This window comes from Conger conger, chromosome 1, assembly GCF_963514075.1.
Source record: "Conger conger chromosome 1, fConCon1.1, whole genome shotgun sequence".
NCBI classification, from domain to species: Eukaryota; Metazoa; Chordata; class Actinopteri; order Anguilliformes; family Congridae; genus Conger; species Conger conger.
This window is the reverse complement of record NC_083760.1, coordinates 46,496,933-46,519,002: the sequence shown is the minus strand read 5'-3', so window position 1 is coordinate 46,519,002 and position 22,070 is coordinate 46,496,933. Positions and strand designations below refer to the sequence as shown.

At 40.7% G+C, this 22,070-nt stretch overlaps 1 protein-coding gene across 8 annotated transcripts in view; it reads right to left on the bottom strand.

Annotated features, from left to right (window-relative positions):
* Positions 1-5,238: 5,238 nt before the first annotated feature.
* Positions 5,239-22,070, bottom strand: part of lrrfip2 (leucine rich repeat (in FLII) interacting protein 2) — a 63,149-nt gene continuing 46,317 nt past the window's right edge. For 6 of the 8 annotated variants that reach the window (XM_061234308.1, XM_061236015.1, XM_061235163.1 and 3 more), the window contains 10 exons: positions 18,966-19,136; positions 17,887-17,979; positions 16,877-16,969; positions 14,985-15,086; positions 12,027-12,159; positions 10,339-10,388; positions 8,748-8,868; positions 7,532-7,611; positions 6,947-7,051; positions 5,239-6,204 (listed from right to left, as the gene is read on the bottom strand). In XM_061234308.1, the coding sequence (XP_061090292.1) occupies positions 6,094-6,204; positions 6,947-7,051; positions 7,532-7,611; positions 8,748-8,868; positions 10,339-10,388; positions 12,027-12,159; positions 14,985-15,086; positions 16,877-16,969; positions 17,887-17,979; positions 18,966-19,136 (1,059 nt within the window). In that variant the 3' untranslated portion in view covers positions 5,239-6,093. The remainder of the gene's footprint in view (positions 6,205-6,946; positions 7,052-7,531; positions 7,612-8,747; positions 8,869-10,338; positions 10,389-12,026; positions 12,160-14,984; positions 15,087-16,876; positions 16,970-17,886; positions 17,980-18,965; positions 19,137-22,070) is intronic. The other 2 variants (XM_061238212.1, XM_061239021.1) reach the window with 1 other exon arrangement.

The window sequence follows — 22,070 nt, the reverse complement described above, 5'->3', positions numbered from 1 at the left end:
GACGACTGCTTCTACCACTTGAGCCAATGTCGCCCCATTTTGTGTTCGTGAATTCTGTGTGTATATGGGTCAGGCCTGTCTTCATTCTTTTTACTAATTATATACTCTTCAGCTTTCCCAAATCATTTCCTTCTGCACGTACCAGTTAAAGGGTCTTCCCGAGCTTATCTACAAAAAATCATCAGACCCTACACCCCTGCCAGACCTCTTCGTTCAGCCTCCACAGGCCGCTTGGCACCTCCCCCTCTCCGAACCTCCACATCACGCTCACGACTACTGTCTGTTCTGGCTCCACGGTGGTGGAACGAACTCCCCGTTGAGGTCAGAACTGTAGAATTTCTCCCCACCTTCAAGCGCAAGCTGAAGACACACCTCTTCAAGCAGCACCTCTCCCCATCCCTCCCTACCTCCCTGTGAACCTTAATTGTTGTCTCTGTGACTTGCTTTGTGTATCGGTATTTTTACTTGGCTAGGTAAGCATTTTTTGTAGAGCAATGGTAGTACACTGCTCCAGCGCAGGCCTTATTTAACAAAAATATTCTGTCATGGTGGAGCTATCTATGGTGTGGATGATGGTTACCTATTGGGTATATCGATTGCCCATCACCTGTCTTTTGTTTCACGGTGGATAGTGTGAAAAGTCTCTCTGGCTTTGTGTTATTCAACAGTAAGTGACAGACGATTCTGGAGTAGAATTTCACATGAAAGAATTTTGTAGTGAATTTCTTTGTAGATTTTGCCAGTGTATTTCAGTACAATGCACACAATTTAGTTACAGCTCATATACAAATGGTCTCAGGGGCATCTCCATTCAGGAAGTAAATGTTGTAAATTCACATTGTTTTCACAAGGGAAAAAAGAAGAAACTACATTACCCTGACTGAGTTGACTGAATGGTCCAAGCACAAAACACAGGCCAGCTAAACTATTCTTAACTGAAAAATTGCACGAAAACAAAAAGGAGTCTTCTCTGCAAGTAAGCTTCCCTACTCTGACCTAAATTATCTAAAAAGGTGCTCAAAGAAAAACAGAACCTGCCTGACCGTCTGCCAACTAACAAAAGAAACTGGGGAAAAAAAAAAAAAAAACATGCAACAAAGTACATAAGTAAAAAGTATAAAATACTCTAACTCTTAAGGAGGGTGTGTATATACAGTACTGTGCAGAAGTCTTAGGTACCCTAGATTTCCAAATAGTCATTTTCAATATTGAATTTTACAGAGATATTTTTGTATTCAATAAAAAAAGTTACACATTACTGTAAGCAATTGACTACTTATTACATAAAAACTTGATCAAGGCTGTCTGAGATCAGAAGCAAGGAGCCAACCAAAGTCTGCAGAAGAACTGTGGCAAGTTCTCCAACATGCTTGGAACAACCTCCCTGCTGATTGCCTTATAGAACTGCAGGACAGAGAAGTGATGCTGTTTTAACGCGAAGGGTCGTCACAAAAAATATTGATGTGATTCAGTTTTTAACTTCTGCCAAATTACTAAAATGCATGTATAGTACATTTATTTAGGACCTTTCATTTAATTATTTTTGAAAGAATCTTATCTGCACAGAATGTTATACAGGTGCCTAAGACTTTTGCACGTGTGTGTGTGAATATATATATATATTTTTTTCCACACACACACACACACACACACACACACACACACACACACACACACACACACACACACACACACACACTAAGCTTCCTCCAGTCCTGAGGGTTGGATGTTAGCAGCGAAATCACGCAAGCTCGGCAGAGCCTCACCACCCTCTAACGGGAAGAGCGGAAGAAACAGAAACAGAAACATTCCTGGTCCCCTCCCTCAAAAATTTGTCTGACAGAAATAACAGGCAGAGTGGTTGTCAACCAGCAGCCCTCTTCCCCGTTTGCAGTCAGGTCTGGCGTCAGGCAGGGGTGCCCTCTGGCATCTTTCCTGTACGTCATCTATCTGGAACCATTCCTCCAGGCCATCAGGGCCAACCCAGGTGTAGTGGGCTGTCCACTACCTGGAGCTGGGAGGGAATGGCTAAAGGTGGTGGCGTACATGGATGACATTGCCATCATCGCCACAGATACTCGTTCCATCGCTTGTGCCACCAAGGTGTTGGACGACTTCTGTGTGGCCATTGGTGCACTGGTCAACAGGGACAAGAGTGAACTGTTTCTGTCTCAAAATTGCGGTTACCTGTACATAAGAATAACATCCAACTCCTGGGGGTGACCTTCCAGGCTGATGGAGGAGGGAGAACCAGCTGGGAGGGAGCGCTCCGTCACGTGCAAAATAAAATCCAGAGTTGGAGGGCACGGCCCTTGACTATGGCGGGTAAGATTTTCATCCTGAAGGCAATTGTCCTACCCATTCTGCTTTATGTGGGGAGGGTGTTTCCCCCAGACAAAGCCACCGGTAAGCAAATTACCCGGTTGGCTTTCTGTTTTGTCTGGGGGAGTAACATGGAAAAACTAAAATAGGTCACCCTCCTCAAGGAGGAGCGGAATGGGGGATGGGGAGTCCCAGATATTGTAAACATCATTATGGTGCAGGAAATACATGGAAATACGCAACACAATATTAATTGTATTGCTATTAATAGTGCAATATACAATAATACTTTAATAATACCCGCGGACAGAAGAAATAGCTCAAAGTTAACGTCAGCTGTCCTATTTTGGAGACACATTGCCAGGGTGGTATAATTAGTATGTGCAACCGGTCACAACTAATTATTTTTATTATCGTGAAACAGACGCAATTAGACTGCAAACTCACCCGGAATAAATGTAATTTACATTAGTACTGCTTAAAAAGCGGTTAGTACAGTTAAAAGCTGAACAAGACGGCATTGTCGCTATCTGCAATTCACAGGACTATTCATAGGACAGAATTCATAGGACTCGAACAAACGAGCGCTAAAAGAACTTTAATGCTCTGTCCTATGCCCACTAACGTGATGTTTGGCCAATCACAACAAATAGGTAAATGTTCGCGCTTACTAAGCACATTGACCTATGAGGTTAGTCAATAAATAAATGGAAAAAACGCAAAATTACGCAAATTCTATGGATAAATTAGTCTTATGTAGGCCATCATTTTATATTCAAAAAGTGTGTAATTGACACCACCACTCCACCTTGATCAGCACCATGGCATCGTATCAAAAAGTAAACGAAAGCTAGTCTATTTATTTATGTTGGAATATTTATTTTGCATATGTCATTAATATACGTCATCAACACCACCGTTGTCATGCAAATACTTTAATAACAGTCGGTTATTAGAATATCACAATGCCAATGTAATGAAAATAATCATATCACTAGAATAGAATCTTAATTTAGGAGCAACATAGGCAAGCTTTTTTTATTTATTCGTCATCATCACCCTGAACAATGGAGATAGAGCGATTTTGCGGGTAACATTATTATTAACAGTAATAATATCAAAGCAACAATATCATCCGAACAATCGGCCCAATGACGCTGAAGGTGGAGGAATCGTTAGTCTCGGCCTATATTTATAGTCTATGGTCTCAGGGCTGAGAAGCGGTCTGTGCCGGGAACTCTTTTAGCGCAGTCACTCTGGTGTGCTGGTGTGCCCGTGAACAGGTGCGTGCAGTGTGACGTAAAACCATACAGACCAAATTGCAATTAAATAAACCCTCTATCTTCTTCTGTATAGGTCAGAAGAAGAAAAAATCGGTCACTGGAGAGTAATTAGTTCTGTCGGATTCATGAGTTCAAAAGTATGGTCCAAAATAATATATTTTGCCCATGGTAAATTCGTAGTTTTGAACGGACTTTAACGGGGAAATTAACATTAGGCATTAAGACAATTGAAAGGTCTGGGCGTAAAGCGTTAAATCAGTTGGCTGGGTTGCTGCGCTGCCCCCTCCTGGCTTAGTTGAGAAAAACCTAACTAATGATAGATTAGAAAACAAGCAGGTCAATTATATGCCATTCATCATGTTTGGTTCGGTTTCAGGACAGAGCTGTCCCCATTTGTATTCTTAGATATGTTTTTTTTTATTTTCATTTTTTTTTAACCAGTTTGGGTTTTGCGCTTGTTGGAGTAAATGTCTAATAGGAGTTAGGGGTTTTTGTAAAATCATTTATCCCGTTATTGCACCTCTCACTGATATTTTGAGCCCCAAGGTGCTTTTTAATTGGGACAAGGCATGTCAAACTTGCAAGTTAATGTGCCCGTCCTAGCAGCTCCTAATTTTAACCGTCCCTTCTGAGTTCCTGTAGATGTCCTGCCAGTGATTCGGGAAGCATTTTCTCAAGTTGCTAAACCTGCTGAGCACTACTTCATCTGGTTTGAGGTATTCTGGCTCCATACGATGCTCTTTGACGAATGGCTCCTAGGCCTTTAGAGAAAGGAGAGAGGGCATGCAATGCATATAGTAACCATGGGTATGGGAGGGGTCATTTAAGCATTTATTAATGAGGGTGGCTGCATGGAACTTTTCACAGATGGCCCACCACACAAGATACAGGGGAGACGGGGGGAGTGAGCCTTCAGAAATTGTATGCGTGGAGGGAAGATCACAACTACTTATACTGCAGCTCGTAGATGGCTATACACTCACCAACCACTTTATTAGGTACACTTGCATGTTAACACAAATAGCCTGCTCTTCGAAACAGCAAATTAGGATGGACGAGATGCACAATCTAACCCACTATCACCATGGTATGATTGTCACATTTAACTTAATGACATTAACACCTGGAATGAAGACACTGCTGTATACAAATGCAACAAACTTCATTTTGGCTCTGTATTACAGGTTTTTGAAGCTCAGGGATGGGCAACTCCAGGTCCAGGAGGGCAGGTGTGTATCCAGGATTTTGCAGTCATCAGTTACCCTGGCTCAATTGGCTAATTAACCATATGCACCATAACCGATTCACACGTAAATTAGACCACAATAAAGTGCTACAAGACATGAACCTTTATACTGCTTGTATCACAGAATGTGGCTAAAAATGACAGATCATGTAAATGATTGGGCTAATTAAATAATTAAGATCAGAAGCTGGTCTGAAATCCAGAAACTGATACGGTCCTCCTTGCCCATCCCTGAATTAGCTTATTGCAGTGGACAAAGGACTGTGCTAATGGGTCATCTCGTCATTGTTTTTCATAGGTTTACCGACTCATGGTGTTCCAAGATGAAAATCATTAGAGACAATGGTGACAACAGTTAAGGGGGAAGAAAAACAAGCATTAATTAAGTTTCTTTTATGTAGGTTTAATGTTTTAGCTGCCCCAGTCACAATCATGGTGTGGTCCTGAGACTGAAAACTGCCATTTCCAAGCACTGAAGATGCAGTTTAAGAAAGTACAGTTTGTTTTCCATGTGCTTCACATAACTCAGGACAAATATCCTGCCTTTACACTAATCTGATGTGCCATAACCCATGCAAAAAACACCCACCCAGTATATACAGTTCATTCATTTACACATTTATTCCAAGAAATATTTTTAAATATTTTTGAAAATTTTCTCAATGACAATTCAGCATACTGTTAATTGTTCTATATATTTTTTTAAATCCTAACTGCACCCTATTTTAAATGCATACTGTACCAGTAATAACTTTCATACTTAGTGTAATAATGCAACCCCTCAATCTCTTTTGCTCTGTTTAGAAAGGCACTTTGCTGTGTCTGCAGCAGTCATGTGCAGGTTGTATGGAGATAAGCAGTATAGCGTAGTTCAGATCATGCAACATATAAAAAAAAAAAAAAAAAGGCTAAGCAACCACCAGGAAGGAAATAAAAACATTGTGAATAACATGATGTAGAACAGTCTGAAAAACAATAACAAATTTCCTTAGAATCAGCCAAAATATGACCCTTTCCGGCACAAAGTAAATAGCTCCCTTACAATGATGCAAGACGGTTGACAAGTGAGTCCGAATCAATGTGTCTCAGTGATTATTAAAGAGGGGAGAGAGAAAAAAATAAAATAAATTGGGGGTGGGGGTAGTACTAGTGGTAATTTTTGATACAAAACTATGTGATTGACAGAACCCCCTTGTGGCAGAGTTGGTAGAATTTGTGATCCAAAGGCTCCCTCCTCTCTGCTCACTGTTGGGACAGAAGTGCATTTCGATTGGCCTTCATTTTCTCCAGGCGCTTCACTAGGTGACTGTTGGTCATCTCCATCTCCTCAATCTTGTCCAAGGCTGTTCGTAGCTATGGGAGAACACAAGGTCATTGTAACTTTACTGGAATCACAGCTGCAAATCTTTGAAAACAACCACATTCATTTCTGCATTGTGTTCTTTGGTGGTTGTTCTTTTGGGGACACTACTTGAGCCCTTCAACACATAACTGACACAAGATGGCATAACAGATGATGTCAGTTAATGTCAAATGATATAAAACTGTAATACTTTTTAGGTAAATGTTATCAAAGATGTTACAGTCATAACATTTACAAATACTTTAAGAGTCATGACAGTTTTATATTTAACAATCTGAACATGTCACAGCCATTATGTCATGTTTACGACAGTGTAAGTGTAAACCATTGCACAATTATTTTTGCATCAATGACAAAAAGGACTTTAGTAATTTGTAATTGTGCATTGTAAAGCTGTTCTCAATCCAGGTCACTTGGGCAGTCAGTCTAACTTAATTGGCAAGTTTCACAGACAGAGATTAAATTAGATTAGATTTCACTAGTCCTAGATTAAATTAAAATTTCAATACAATACAAAACTCAATTTAGTCCAGGACTAAGTTTAATTCGTGTCTGTGAAACTGGCCCAAGAGGTTTGAATGTGAGATTAATATAACCAGCGACATCTTAAACCGCCAGCACCACTACCAGTTCTACTAGTAAGAATAAAAGAACACAAATACTCAAGCGCAGTATCCTATGAAGTTGATGTGGGTTGAGATGTGGAGGGAATTTGTTCTTTTTGTACTGTACCTCTCTTTGGAGTTTCCGCTTTTCAACTTTAAGTTCATCCTCGATTTTCTCAGAGTTATCTGCAGAAGCTTTGTATCTAGAAACCTGTCCTTCAAGTCTAGTAACCTGAAAAAAGAAAGGAGTCACTGATTGCCTTGCAGAGCAAAGCTATACTGTCAGAATATAGTATAGAATATAGTTGGACACTTAAGGAATAGCATTTTTCTAAAGCAACTTAAATCCATAATTTAATCATTTTTAATGCCCCAAAAATGTTTGTCTTTATCAAAACTGTCTGCAAACTCTGCTGTCCTTTTGCAGGCCCAAAACATAGCCTTAAGGTTTCAGTGCAGAGTGAAATACTTGCTAAGCTACATTATTTTCACCCAAGCTGTACACTTTTCTGGTGCACAATTGTTAGAAAACTGCATATCCTGGTACTATTCCCATGACACCACTAATTTCAAACTATTAGCCACACTACTCTCTGACAGTGATTCAAGGAAGTACTTGAAATGAGTTGTGCCACCTACTATTTTGATGTACTGCATGAGGATTCCCTCTCTCCCCACAGGAGGATGAAATATCTTTAAAAGCATTACTCACATTTTGTTCCATCGTGCCCATTTCCTGCTCCGCTTTAGAGAGTTTGAACTTGTATTCGCTTATCTGTCTGTTAGCATCTCCTGTAAAAACAAAAGTTCAAACAGTGAAATATTTATGTGTATGGCTAAAACAGTAATGGAGAAAATAACTTCTGAATTATTATAAGTTAAAGTTTCATGTGTCAAGTCCAATAGCAAGTAAAACATTAAAAGTAGGTGCAAAAGATGAGCATTATGGAAAGAACTTCTTAGGGCTGTCTGCACAATATACTGCTATAGTAACATTAACATGTTATGATCCAAGAATAAAGAGCTTTGAGAAGTCTTGGCTCAGTCTTCAAATACTGTGGCTTATGTCAGGGTGTATAAATCAACCCTCATTTTCAGTACAGGAGCACTTATCACCTGCTTGATAACAAGTTGAGACACACACACACCACACACACCACACACACACCACACACACACCACACACACACCACACACACACACACACACACACACACACACACACACACACAAGCATCTTAAAACGTGGACTTGCAGGTGCCATATCAACCAGCAGGGGTCACTAGAGAGCAAGGAGCTGTGGATCCCTGCCAACTGAGCCCTCCCTAACCCTGGTTAAAATGTTCAAGGGTACATATGTGCTCCATATAAATTTACTTTTATAATAACCTGATAAGTCTCACTTTCATTAGCGACATTGCTAATTTAAAGAGGGGACTCTCGCATAATAAAACAGAATAATATTGCAAAAATGTACAAATAAATAATCTAAAGTAAAGCATATTCTTAAAACTATTGCACAATGTCATGAATGACTTGTTAAACTAAAATATGCAGTTTTGCATATTACAACAAATGCATTGCACTGTCAAAGACAACTTCTAACAATACTTTCAACAAAATTACTTTTGTATCCATATTGTAGTGCAATGGTATATAATCAAATTCCACCACTGGTGTTCTGGAATGATATAAGAATAATGAAAAATATAATTATGAATAACTAAATGTTAATTTCTATGACCTACTACAGCTGAATAGTGTTCTGTTTTAGCACGAATAGCAACTTGGTTTGAAACTCATAATAATTCATAATAATTTAACACAGAATGGTATTATACAATTAGCAGTAAGATTTATGGTCCCAAGCATTTCATAGGTGACGTAGTACAGGTGTGTGCACATGCATGGGCGATTGATGTATATACTCTGTAACTCGATGAGGTGCAGGTCTGTGCCGTTCTCCATCCGCTCGCCATCTGTAAACACGCTCTCCATCTTGGAGTTCTTCTGTCTCTCATCCTCCAGCTGGGATTTCAGTTTCCTGATCTAAAACCCACAAAAAACATCAGCAATACTGGCAGGACAGACATCATGAGCGCTAACGACAGCACAGATACCATGAGTGCTAACGACAGCACAGACACCATGAGCGCTACTGATGGTACAGCACAGACATCATGAGGGCTAACGACAGCACAGACATCATGAGCGCTACTGATGGTACAGCACAGACATCATGGGCGCTAACGACAGCACAGACATCATGAGCGCTAACGACAGCACAGACATCATGAGCGCTAACGACAGCACAGACATCATGAGCGCCAACGACAGCACAGACATCATGAGCGCCAACGACAGCACAGACATCATGAGCGCCAACGACAGCACAGACATCATGAGCGCCAACGACAGCACAGACATCATGAGCGCCAACGACAGCACAGACATCATGAGCGCTAACGACAGCACAGACATCATGAGCGCTAACGACAGCACAGACATCATGAGCGCTAACGACAGCACAGACATCATGAGCGCTAACGACAGCACAGACATCATGAGCGCTAACGACAGCACAGACATCATGAGCGCTAACGACAGCACAGACATCATGAGGGCTAACGACAGCACAGACATCATGAGCGCTAACGACAGCACAGACATCATGAGCGCTAACGACAGCACAGACATCATGAGCGCTAACGACAGCACAGACACCATGAGCGCTAACGACAGCACAGACATCATGAGCGCTAACGACAGCACAGAAATCATGAGCGCTAACGACAGCACAGAAATCATGAGCGCTAACGACAGCACAGACATCATGAGGGCTAACGACAGCACAGACATCATGAGCGCTAACGACAGCACAGACATCATGAGCGCTAACGACAGCACAGACATCATGAGCGCTAACGACAGCACAGACATCATGAGCGCTAACGACAGCACAGACATCATGAGCGCTAACGACAGCACAGACATCATGAGCGCTAACGACAGCACAGACATCATGAGCGCTAACGACAGCACAGACATCATGAGCGCCAACGACAGCACAGACATCATGAGCGCTAACGACAGCACAGACATCATGAGCGCTAATGACAGCACAGACATCATGAGCGCTAACGACAGCACAGACATCATGAGCGCTAACGACAGCACAGACATCATGAGCGCTAATGACAGCACAGAAATCATGAGCGCTAACGACAGCACAGACATCATGAGCGCTAACGACAGCACAGACATCATGAGCGCTAACGACAGCACAGACATCATGAGCGCTAACGACAGCACAGACATCATGAGCGCTAACGACAGCACAGACATCATGAGCGCTAACGACAGCACAGACATCATGAGCGCTAACGACAGCACAGACATCATGAGCGCTAACAACAGCACAGACATCATGAGCGCTAACAACAGCACAGATACCATAAGGGCTAACGACAGCACAGACAGCATGAGTGCTACTGATGGTACAGCACAAAGTTGACGTACCTGGGCTAAGAGTTCATCCTTTTCATCAGCAAGCTTCCGTAGCCTCACATCTGAAGATCGGAAGATAAATTGTATAATAACAATTGTAATAACTGCAAATATAAGCCGAAAACCCTTCACCCAAGATGATTATGTAATAAAAGATGAAATGCGAACCATATTAAACAACCCCAAATTTTTTTATACAGCAAGTACTTTCATCAAAGGAGCAAATAATTTCAAGCAATCACTATGAAATGACTGCCCGGTGAATATAGAGAATGTAGCTAAAGCGCAGACTTTCACCTTGAATTTGAGGGTTTTTACATCCATATTGGGTGAACTGTGTAGGAATTTTTATAGCTAGTCCCCAAAAGTAAGGGACAATGCCCTGCAGCCCTCTTCAGCTCCTGCTTGGTTCGGGGGCCATTAGCCTTTAGTCTGGTCTTCAGCAAGTGAAATGCATACTTAATTGTATTGAGGTCAGGTGACTGACTTGGCCAGTCAAGAACATTGCACTTTCTGGTCCCCCAAAAAAACTCCTTAGTTGCTTTGACTGTATGTTTTGGAACATTGATCTACAGCTTGATGAAGCATCATCCATCAGTTTTAATGCATTTGCTTGGATCTGAGCAGGTGAGATGTTTCTGTATACTTAGGCATTTATCCCATCATTAGCAGTGACATCATCAATGAACATAAGCAAGCCAGCACCTGTGGCACCAAACTACAACACCCCAACCACCATGTTTCTCTGATGAGGGAGGTGCTTCATTTCTTGGGAAGTTTTAGCCACCACACTTTGCTCTTTCCATCACTCTGGCACAGGTTCAGCTTTGTCTCATCTGTCCATAACACTTTGTTTCAGAACGTCACAGGTTTTTTAATGTATTGTTTTGCAAACTAATCTGGCCTGCTTGCATCGTGTGGTGAATTTATGTGGTAAGGTTATGCTGGAAACTTCTCGATTGTCGTTTTTGACACATCTACTATACGCCTACATCCTGGAAAGTTTTCTTGATCTGTTAAACAGTTACAAACACTATTCAAAGGATTCTTCTCATCCACTGGTCTCCTGTGGTCTACCAGGTTGTGTGCCATTGCTGAGGTCACCAGTGCGTTCTTGCTTCTTAACAATATGCAAAACGGATAATTCTGACAGCTAATTTTTTGGCTATGTCTCCGATTGATTTATTCTGATCTTTTAGCCTAATGATGGCCAGCTTTACCGGCATTGACACTTCTTTGGTCCTCATGTTGAGAGATAACAGATGGCTCTCCTAGAATCAACCCTAGACCTTTTGTTAGCTTTGCATGAACTAATGATGAATCTTCACACCTGTCCAAGAAACATATGATCAGCCAATTGTCCAATTACTTTTGGTCCCCAAGAATTGTAGGTACTATGTATAACGGCACTATACTGTACACCCAATATGCACGTAAAAACGAATTAAAGTCTGCACTTCAGCCACATAGTGATTGTTTTATTTCAATGCTTTAATTTTAATTTTCATGAGGGAAAATATGATTGACATTGTATTTTGACCGCAATTGTACCTTTACATTGAAAACGGGCCTGAATTACCGAGACTGGAGCCAACTGCAGCGGCGCAGTTGAGCACCGTCTAGCTGCATGAGCAGGAAATGAGCTTGGAAAACAAAGTGCGGTTCTGGCAGCTTGGGCGCATGCAGGGCAGCAGACTCACCCAGGGGCCCTTCGCCTGCGGACTCCAGCACCTGTGCTGCCTCTTGGCTGACCACAGTGATGCTCCCCCCGATGGCCTCCTGGCTGACGTCTCCATTGGGGGTGCCCTCTGGGATGATCACCAAGCCGTGTTTCTGTAGAGACATGGGCGGAGTCAACGACAGTTTATAGAGCTGGGTCTTCAGTGTTGCATCAACCGACGACGTGTAATGGATGTCGCTGCAACCAGCAACATTTGGTTTACGTTCTGGCCGACTGGAATGCGTTTATATATTTGTTTTTACAAAGGACATCAACCACAGTCTACACCAGGCGGCAATAGAACTTTTACAAATGTTCTGCAATTTCAGTCGAGTGACACTATGCCGCTGGACTATAAACCGGCCTCAACTCTACAGAAGGTGCTGAGGTTGAAGGAAGCGGCTGTGTCCACTGCCATCAGCTGCTCCCGGCAAGTTGTGCTAAACACAACACTGAAGAGGTTGCTAAACACAACACTGAAGAGGTTACTGAATCAACCCTGGCTCTATACACTAGTCCAAGCAAGTAGCAAGTGGCAAGGTAAAGCAGGCCAAAGCTCTCTATACGTTTTACTGTATGTGCCTGCAGCTAAAATCACTGTCACCAAGATGGATGATTTTTGCAACTACTTTACAGCATTAAGCCCTTCACCATTCCCTACATTTCTGATTCTCAGGCATCTCCCATTCTTAATGAATTTACGAGCAATGACTTCTCTAGTTTGAAAGTGTCTTTTACTGTATGCATGTTTGGTCACATTTTCCTCCATTGGTGATGAAGCACAACACTGCAGTTACACAACACTGCTTATTACACCAATGTATCACGCAAAATTCTCAACTGCAAGATAACAGAAGCATTATCAGACTTTAACAAGGAGCAGAGGATGTCCAAAGCATAACGTTTACTTTCACTGGTTTCAGATTCCCCATTTTACCATAATGCATGCATGTGTACAGCACCATACAAACTGCTTTTAACAGGAGTAAGAATGGAGTCTTCCATTCCAGACCGCTTCTATTTAAGAATGCGTTCTATTTTTGGAATGTGCTCCCTTTACTCCCTGCTACTATGCTGTGTCAGGTATGTACCACCATTTACCATGTTTTTCCACCCCGATTCCCTTGTTTACACCCCATTGGCAGCAACTGTTCTTTAAAACCCTGATTTGTCAGTTGTGTGCCTGTTAGTTGGTGGCTCCATCTGTTGCTCTGCTGTATACATGGAATGTGCTTATCTGGTCAGTTCGTCAAACTCGACTGGGCAGTTCACTTTGTTTTTCAGGAGAGGGGTCTGAAATGCTTTGCTATTCTACACAATTACTCATTAAGACAAATGAAGGAGTAATAAGCTACCTTGGAATTCAAAATGTAATGCTAACATAATGAAATAAACCAAATAATTTTCCCCCTAAAAATGTAGAGCAGCATGCAAAGGGTAAAAGCTCAAACATTCCGTGAGAGAAAAAAGCTATGTTCAAGGAAATTCTACCCCACTATTCTGAAAGGACATCAAAAACAGAAAGATGTAAATACATTTGTAAAAAATATAGGTATGTGAGATTTATGGTGGAAAAAAATGAACATGTGCAGCTGAAACCCCAGATGGATAAATTAACAGGAATAGGCTGAGAAAAAGCACTTTGGGTACACAGCTAGGGAAGTACGGAGTTCCATTTCAGTTTGAGGCAAGGACATTATTATTAATATTTTTTCTCTGTACTCACTTTTTTGGGGGGGTTTTCTTCATTATGGTGAGAATTCTTTGGTCATCAACTATAGAGGTATTCCTTGTGTATAATACACCTCTATTATGTACCTCTCTTTTTAACAATGCACTTTTTTGTACACAAAAAACAATTCTGTGGGAACAGACAATAAAGATATCTAATATCTACCAGACCCTTTGCAGTTACCAGCTCAGTCTCTTGTGCTTCTTAATAGTGTTCTAACCGGTTCATTTTGGTAAGCTTAAGGTTTGGCCTATGTCTCTGGCTTTTGTTCTTATTTCTCAGCCTCATAATGTCTTTCCTTGACCTTCACAGGCACAACTCTGGTACTCATGTTGACAAACTCCAATAACTCCAAAGGCAATCAAAAGCTTAGAATTAAGACTAGATACGGAAAGCTTTCTTATACCGGCACTAAGGAAGCAATTGAAGATGCTCGACTAATCAGAATCACCTGAGAAGCTGTCCATCTGTCCCAAATAATATGGTACCCTGAAGGAGGGGGACGACAACTATACAGAAATTGCTGCAAAGTAAAAAAAAAAAACCCTTTTGTAAATTGTTTGATTACAAATCAAAATTTGTTGAGTAGAGCCAAATCAAGAAAAATAATGTCTTTGGTCCTTTATTACATTATGGAGTTCACTATTCCAGTATGAATGCCGGCACATCCTCTGTAATATAATTTTAGGTTGCAATTGATCCCATTTCATTTCATTTACAATGCTTCCCTCGTGTACCACTTAGCGATATTAGTTGCTTTGACATTTAAATGGATGGATAGATGAGCGACGAGACAGTGCTACCTTTGTTGGGATTGCCACACTTTCTAGTGGGGGCTTTAAAAAATTTTTTATATCAACATAGGGCAACCTCTACATTTTAAAGATTGCATTTAACTTGTTTCTACAAAATGTCCTCAAGAAAAATCCAAATCCAATTTCAATCCATGCAAAACCTTATGTTCAAGGTGCATTCAAGGTGAATTTGAGTAATGTGCACTTTGCCTCCCCAGGTAATTCTTCCCCCCACAACTGATGAATAAATATAAATAAAGATCCATATTCAAAACCCAACGGATGTAATGGCAGTAAGCAGTTCTGATCATACTACATTCAGTAAACGGTGCATCATTTGAAAGGCTGCATGTTACCTCCCGTTCCCAGTAGAGTGGCCCGACTGGCATGGCCTTGCATCCCTGCCACCTACCTCTCCTGTCTTGGACTTCCCCTTGAGGTCAGCCAGCTCATCTCTGAGCTCATCCCTCTCCCTCCTAATGCAGTCAAAGTACTCTTTCTGCCTCTCTAGCGCCTGGCCACAAGGAGCATGGAATGGTACGGAGAAACAGGAGATAAAAATGTAGAAGATAAGAGCAGAGATAGACGGAGAAACAGGAGACAAAATGTGAAGATAAGAGCAGAGAGGGGGGAGATGGTGGCAGACCCACACACAGCATACAGGGTGAAAAGCACAGCAGAGTGATTGGGGCATTCATGGTTAATAGCAAACACTGAGCAGCATGGACATAAAAGGAAATCAAACAAAGCTGGAACAAGGTGGAAATGGAAGAAGAAAAAAGAAAAAAATTTTGCAATCCAATTGCTTATTCAGGGACTAAAGCAAGAACATTTTATGAGCCTGAAAGGTTGTCCAGGAGGAAATGTGTACAATGTATTGAATTAAGTATTATTTGAATTTAAAAGTGCTCTATCATTTAAAATCAGCCTGAGAATTTTAAGCCCTGCTTATTAATATTTCCATTAATAAAGACAGCTGAACTCAAAACAGCTCTTGGGTAGGGTTTAGCCAAAGGCTTCTCTGAAACACACAACTAGCTACCTAATTTTAATTCACTGGCTTGCTGAAGGCAGAAACATATACTATTCCCACTGAACTTATTATTTCACATGAAACGTTGGGACCCGTTTCTAACCTCTATCAACTTATGGAACTGCCAGACTTTGTAGTTGTAACCATTATCTATGACAGTTCTTTACAACATTAGCCAGGGCACAAACTACAGGTAAAATAGTCAGTTAGCTAACTAGTAGCACTCTGCTAACAAACTCACTACATGACATATTATATGAATGTTGATTGTAAACTAATCTACTTACTAGAAAAAGTTTGGAGGACATTTTTCCTCTAATGTGTAATGCTATATATAACTTGTTCATGCAGCTAATGTAGATACAATGTACTTTTCATTATACTACAGAGCCCATTCAGTTTTTTTTCTAATTTGACAGAAAATAATTCACCAAAAATACTATGCATGGTTATTCTATATCCTCATTTTCAATCCTTTTGCACTTCAAAATATCCTTTAACTATTCGGACCTAAAAACACCAAAAAATGCTTGGTCTTGGAGACCCATCATAAAAAGATGAGTAGATCAAGGAAACACTGTGTAAACATACATCGTTAAAAAAATCACTTTCACTTCAATGCATGCAATTTGCCAGTCAGCTTGCTGATGCTGACTTTCATACGCATGCTTAAATTGAATTGTCACTGATAATAATCACTGTGATTCAAGTTTACATCCAAGCACAAAGTTCCACACCATGCAGTTCTGACAAACAATAAACTGCTGCAATGCTGTACAAAAAAAGACTACTGTAATCACACACACCATCGACTGATGAGACTTTGAAATTCATTACAAAAGTAAGATTATAAATATAATAATGTTAAATAATGTGCAGCGACAATGGTAAAATATTACCATGTCATAGCTGGCTTCCTTCAATCTACTCTTTCCTTCCAACTTTTGCGTACCACCTTAAAAAAAAAACACATTACAATGTGTATTTTCAAGGGGAAGACAATATAATATTAACAATAAACCAAGGGACTCCATGATGACTTGTATACATTGCATACAGTCACCTTAGCTAATTCAATACATCACAATACATGCTTTTTAATATTCTAATTCGTTGCAGTATGAGCAATTTAGTCAGTTGGATGGTGTGTATCTTACGTATGAGCAGTTATAATTTTGGCTAGTTTTACTGTAAAGGGCTGCAGTTTTTTTGACTGGTTCAAGCAGCAGAAAGCAGCTTATTACTTGTCAAACCCTCAGAGCCTCTCCTACCCCGATCTTTTTCTCCTTCCAGTTAACGGTTTCCTGCAGGTCATACACCTGTCTTGTGAGGGAATCTAATTGTTGCCGCATTCCCTGGTTCTCCTGGAGCGGCGGTTTACACAGAAGAGAAGAGACAGGAGACAGAACAGGACAGGGCAGGGGGTAATGAAACAAGTACAGGATGGTCCGAAGGGAGAAACCAGAAAGGAGCTCCGTCACCATTAGCAACTGGTAATAGTTCACTTCCAATTATTTTTAATGTGCACATCTAATCTTACACTTGAAAGAAATGTGGAGATATTCTAACATAACACTACAAGCATTAGGAAATAAAATCTTGCATCCAGGAAATCCTGGCGTTATGCAGAAGTATCAAGTGGTCATTAGTGGTGCTTAGTTCAAGGGTATATGAGGTTCCATTTTAAGTATACATTTCAACATTAATGAAGATTTCAAGATATGAAATTGTGTGTACTGGAATAAAAAAAGGGAGTACAGGAATAAACTTGAATATGTGATACATCTAACTGTGCTGCAGGACTGCCAAGCGGCCCAGCTCAGCTACGCTTCAACAAACAAGCTGAGCTTTCATTTCCTCTCCACTCCACACCCTCCAGCACAGACCAGTACTGGCAACCTCAAAGTGCTTGGCTTATTCAGTGGATTACATGGTTGTCAATCAAAATGTGTGTGCGAGTGAGTGTTCTGCGTGTACATTAGAACAAGAAGACAGCCCTTGATGGAGGCTCAAAACCGAAAACCGCACTCCCCACATTTGTCCTTCCAAATCACAAGCCAGTCTTCTCGGTACTTCTTAACCAGATGGCAGTGACACAGACTGCACCAGGCACTCCCAAATGTGGTCTTATAACAGTATTTCATGACTTTTACAAGTGAAAATTCAGTTTTTATATGCATTTTGGACAGGATTGCACCACCCTAAGAACAGCATTACAGTCTATGACATCACCAAGGCCTCAGCATTATCTCATTAAACACAGGTTAAAAAGAAGATTTACTTCAATGAGCTCATCTCTCTGCTGGATTCCCTCTTTCAGTTCCTCTTGCTTGTGCTGCAAGACTGTACACGTGTGCTTCTGTCTTTCCAATTCCTGAAATGAACATGCAGAAACATACACACAAAGATCATATTTTAGCTCATATTTCTACAATACTGATTGACAAGATTGAGATACAGAAAGTGGAGATTTAAGTTGGATAACTATTAAATGTAAAGTAAGTTTTTCCAGCTTCACACATACACTGTACGTGCACTGCAATTGCACAGCCTTTAAAGGGTGTTAATCGCTCAACTATTTAGAGTAACTTTATATTGCCGTACACTTTTCATAAACTTTGAGGTAAAATTGAGGCCTAGGTTAAACAATCAAAATATGAAGCACCTATAACAAAATTATATAAAAACTTTCAAGTTCCCATTCACCCATAAGAAGTCACATTAATCTATCAAGTTCATAGACCTATAACAATGCTACATTGTCATAGATTACATGTTACAGATTATATTTCAAAGAAATCAAATGATGTGAATAAATGAATTCTGTCCCAAGTTCAGCTTTATACCCCTCAGTTTCTAAGGGGAAATGTATTTAAAACATGGACAATAAACATCTCGATCAGAGGTGGCCAACCCTGGTCCTGGGGAGCCGCAGGGTCTGCTGGTTTTTGTTTTCACCTGAACAACAAAAAACACTTTAGCCCCAAGAAACCAGGTGAGCCGAGTTAACTGTGCAATGGACTGCTTTAATGGATCGATTAGTGCTGGGAAACAACAAAAAGCAGCAGTCCCTCACCAGGACCAGGTTGGCCACCCCTGATCTAGATGATCGCCAAGCTCTCAGCAAAATGAAATCACTGTAGTCCAGTTCCACTTTCAAAATGAAAGTCGAAATGAGACATTTCTGGGATTTTGAAGGGGCAAGGTATTCCTGCAACAGCAATGCAATTTATAAGGTTCCCAAACTCATCCACATTGGCCCTGTACCACAAACACTGATATTTCCATATGTGGAAAATCCAAAGATTTGACGAATGAAGCAAACATACTCTTCTGCCTCTCGAAAGGAAGGAGACCTACCTTGGACTTCTCCTCCACTTCTCGATGCAGCTCTGCCATCTGCTCCTCCATCTCCTCGATCACGTCCTTCAGCGTGTCCACCTGGTACAGGAGGTTGGCCTTGTCATTGTCCAGTTGTGCGTTGGACACCATGGCTTTTTTGTACTTCTCTTCCACCTCAGACAGCGACTCCTGTGTAGTCAGCACACATCTTTCAGGCATTTCACAACCTTGCTACAACACAGGTATAGCAACACAATGCAATTCTGGGGAGATAAACTTAGTCATTTATGCACACACACCCCACCAAGATGGAACATCTTACGCTTAATATTAACTAACAATCTATTCAAAATTTTAGTGCACAGAAAATACTTGTTGAGGCTGAAAAATGTTGAGAAAACTGGTTCATTTAAATTGGGTATAATTTCAGCTCCCATTCGACCACGAATACATTAGGGCTGGGCGATACTGTAAATCAGTTTTTAGCTTATTTTAATTTATTTTTAGTACAACATGCAAAATGTCTGAATCTCAGAATCTTGTGTTTTTATGTTATATGTAATATTATATGTTGTATTTATGTTATATGCCTGCCCGCTTAGAGGAAAAGAATGTTTCTCACAGGAAAATCACAAATTGCGAAAGATCTGGTCCTCCTCTACATGATTCGTAATGATATATAAGGACACACAAGCCCGGGGCCAAATGCAACACTTAGCAACGGCGTATTTGTTGCACAATACATTAATTGCTAATTGTGCCTTGGGGAGACGGCGAGTCCTTAAAGACATGTAGATATGTTTGCGGAGTACGATGAATGGCTGCAGTCTGCACATGACCCTGAAGGCCTTTTATGGGCTTGCTAGGGTGTTTCTTAATGCAAATCAACATGAATGGGCACGTGCGTCCAATTTATGAATGGCATTAATCGCAACAAAAATTTTAATAGATGGCCTGCGCAAGTTTCACAAGTTTATTAAGAACAAAAGTAAGAAGAATTTAAGAAAGGTTTTGTGAATGAGGCCCATTATATGGTTTGACAGCAGTATTCTTGTTTTTTCTGGGAAAGCCATTTTGATTGATTGAATTGATAGATTTTTTTTCATTTTATTTAAAATGTATGACAGCGTAGCAAGTGGTGGCTGTTTGTTTATTATTATTACTATTATTGCACGTTGGCCTAGTTTATACAGACAAGTCTCATTATTCAATTTAATTAGATTATTAATAAAGAAAATACTTACTTGAATAATTTATTTTAGCTTGTTTGGACAAAAACATATTTTCAGATAAACATGAATTGTCGATAAGTTAAAAAAAAGAAAAGAAAAAAAGTTTACATTTCAGATTTTATTTTTAGGCCTTTATCGCCCAGCCCCATTTCACATTATTCAAAACAATGTCAAGTTACACTGTACAGTTTTACCTTCAGTACAGGTAAACCAGGGGTCTGCAACCCTGGTCTTGGAGCGCCACAGACTCTGGTTGGTTTTCATTATTACTCAACCAATTAGAAGAGTCTGATCTGGGTGCCGATTTTAAGGTGAAAACAAAAACCAGCATTGCTTGCGGCTGAAAATTGGCTGAAGCAAAGAGGCTCTGGAAGAAAGAAGACACTGCTGCCGGCAGGGGGATAAACAGGAAAGTTGTGCAGTGGGAGGTGCGGCCATCAGAAGAAGATGTTAAACTGAGGTCCTGACTCACAGCGCTCAGACTGTTGGGACGGAATAAAGCCTGATTCATACTCGTTGCACAACCCTTGCGAGTTGTGTAGTATGACGAAAATGCATTTTCAGAAAGTAAGTGTTGTACACGCATCTGTAGAATTTGTTATGTCACGGACGTCAGTTTGTTGAGCAGTGTTTGTTAAGACAGGATTGGCCAGGTGGAACACCAACAGTCATTGTCATAGACGCATCATGTAAAAAAAGAAAAAAAAGTTTGACATCTCATTACCATGGAGACAATACTCATTACTCATTACAGACCTTCCCCAAAGTATTAATGGAAAATGTCATTTTTGTTGTGGGACACACAAAGGTTGAATGATGAAGTAGAAAATCAGGCACCCAGGCTTAAACTGGTCACTTAATTGTGGCCCAGTTTACCAGGCAAAATAACCCCACCCCCTCCTCTTCCTCAGCGTGCTGCTGTTCTGCTGTGGAAAGGCTGACATGCACCAGCTAAGTGGTAGTTGTGTCGGGTTTCCCCCACCTTTTAACATAAAGTGGTTGGTGATCAACGAAAAGGATGAAAAGCACTAAAACAACTGATGCAGTAACAAGCAATCTTCAAAGACACATTTATATTTCAAGCACCGAGTTTGACATCTGAAAAGGAACAGCCGTTTACAAAAACAAAACACACAGAAGGACTGAGTCCAGAACACTCACGCTTTACCACAGTGAGGGGCATGCCAACATTCACAGTGTGTTAGTAACATACTATTTTTAACATTGTGAAGCATGTGTTTGAAAACCCAAGTCATCTGGGTTCAATCAGACGATTCCCAGCTAGCAGGGCAGCAGTGTGTAAGCAGGAACTAGATTTCAGTCTAACAAAGCAGTGCTTTACACACCAACTATCTACACACTCACTAACTGGCAGCCTCTATCGATCACATTTCAACTCACATAAGTTTCGATCAACTCTCACTGATGCACGGTCATGTATCTGAACACTGTTGTAAGCGCACTAATGTAGAGCAGGTCAAATAATTTAACGTTTTGGATTAAAATGCTTTTCGATTGATCTCGCCTGGTGCAACTGAGCCAACCAAGAGAACCAGAAGGCAGCGATTTGTGTTTTTCAAGAGTATGTCATAGGTTCAAAATGAGCCTGCACAGCCAAACTCAATATAATTCATCACTGGTATCAAACAACTTTTTGACCCAGAGCGGATCTTAGTCAGGTCAAACTTGCTGGATCTACTTTCCTTTTTAATCGCTACTTCCCTATACTGCCTTGCACCCTGGTTGTGTATCTCTAAACCATTTTACAGCATTTCATAGGGTGCAAAACACCAGACAAGCTCAGTAAAAGCGTAGAACAGCATTTGAATCCAAAACAATTTAGTATTTGACCCGGGTCTGCACTAATCAGATCTACGTGTAGGACCTGTGT